At 28.6% G+C, this 1,344-nt stretch overlaps 1 protein-coding gene across 5 annotated transcripts in view; it reads right to left on the reverse strand.

Annotated features, from left to right (window-relative positions):
- Positions 1-294: 294 nt before the first annotated feature.
- Positions 295-1,344, reverse strand: part of LOC109859785 (ankyrin-3-like) — a 9,943-nt gene continuing 8,893 nt past the window's right edge. For 3 of the 5 annotated variants that reach the window (XM_020438341.1, XM_020438340.1, XM_020438339.1), the window contains one exon: positions 295-1,282. In XM_020438341.1, the coding sequence (XP_020293930.1) occupies positions 411-1,282 (872 nt within the window). In that variant the 3' untranslated portion in view covers positions 295-410. The remainder of the gene's footprint in view (positions 1,283-1,344) is intronic. The other 2 variants (XM_020438342.1, XM_020438343.1) reach the window with 2 other exon arrangements.

Below are 1,344 nucleotides of genomic sequence, written 5' to 3' on the forward strand. Positions count from 1 at the left end.
AATACATACATCTGTGATAAAAACAAAGATTAATTCAAAGCTTTCCAACCTAATTTTATTTTTCAAATTAATAAAAGCAATTACACGTGTTACACTCTGTGCAATAAAAAAGTATCATCGGATTAATGTATATAAAATTTGCGTTATACAAATGTTATAAAATCTGACACAAAGAATGAAAAAGTGGAAGATATAAAACAGTCTAGTTTTCCTTGAATCCACTATAAAAAAAAAACACATCCAAGAGAATGTAAACGTAAAAAAACACTTTCAAAAAAATAGAATAAAATAAAATCTTAAAAAAAAAATAATTTCAAAATAAGATAGTAATCTGTATTTAAAATACAGCAATAATTTTTAAGTTTTTATAGCTGTTATGTCATGTTTAAAATAGTTCGTTCTTCCTTAACTTACACACATAGCACGTTAGATGTACTTGAAGTAACTTCTACGTCATTACTATCAGTACTAAGATTACTGAAACTAACAGACTTACAAGTATCTATTAAAATTCTTATGTCATTATCACTTAGGTACCTAAATATTTGTCCAATACACTCAAGTGGTAGATCAGGAAAATTACAGAAAAAATAGAAACTTTTAATGCCTTCTTCGAACAACTCTTTCTTTTTCATACCTTTTCTGAACTGATTTTTTATCATGCTAGAGTATATTGGAAATTTTGTTTTATACTCGTCTGATCTTAAAACCTGCACTACATTTTCATTTCTCATATATATTTCTACTAGATTTGTATCTTTTATCACGATATCGTAAAATGATATGTTAGTATTACTAATTTTCTCATTCTTCATGATTGCTACTTCTTTTTCACATTTATTCTGTAAATCACTTATTTCATAATTCCTGATCATTGATAATAATTGTTCACTTACGGATAAATTTGCAGCTTTTATCTTCACTATATGCTGTTTAAGACACTCAGCAATTTCTTCACAATAATTGCGACTAAAAAAGTCACAATAATCGTTATGTGATATAGCATTAATGTTAGCACCTCTGTCTAACAACATTGCAACAACTTCTACATTTTTTTTTTCAACAGCACAACACAGTGGTGTACCTGACTTATCACTGGCATTAACGTTAGCTCCATGATCTAATAGTAATTCAGCAATTTTCATATTCTCAAATTTAATCGCATGATGCAGCGGAGTTGTGCCATACCGAGTTTCAGCATTAACATTAGCACCTCTGTCCAAAAGCATCTGAACACCACTTACAAGTTCTTTTTGAACAGTGAGACACAGTGGTGTAATACCTGAAAAGGAAGAGATATATGTAAAATTAACTCAAATTAATGTTCAAAAAGATGTTCATCAA

The sequence above is a fragment of the Pseudomyrmex gracilis genome, unplaced genomic scaffold (assembly GCF_002006095.1).
Source record: "Pseudomyrmex gracilis isolate BER0280 unplaced genomic scaffold, ASM200609v1 scaffold_288, whole genome shotgun sequence".
In the NCBI taxonomy this organism is placed as follows: domain Eukaryota; kingdom Metazoa; phylum Arthropoda; class Insecta; order Hymenoptera; family Formicidae; genus Pseudomyrmex; species Pseudomyrmex gracilis.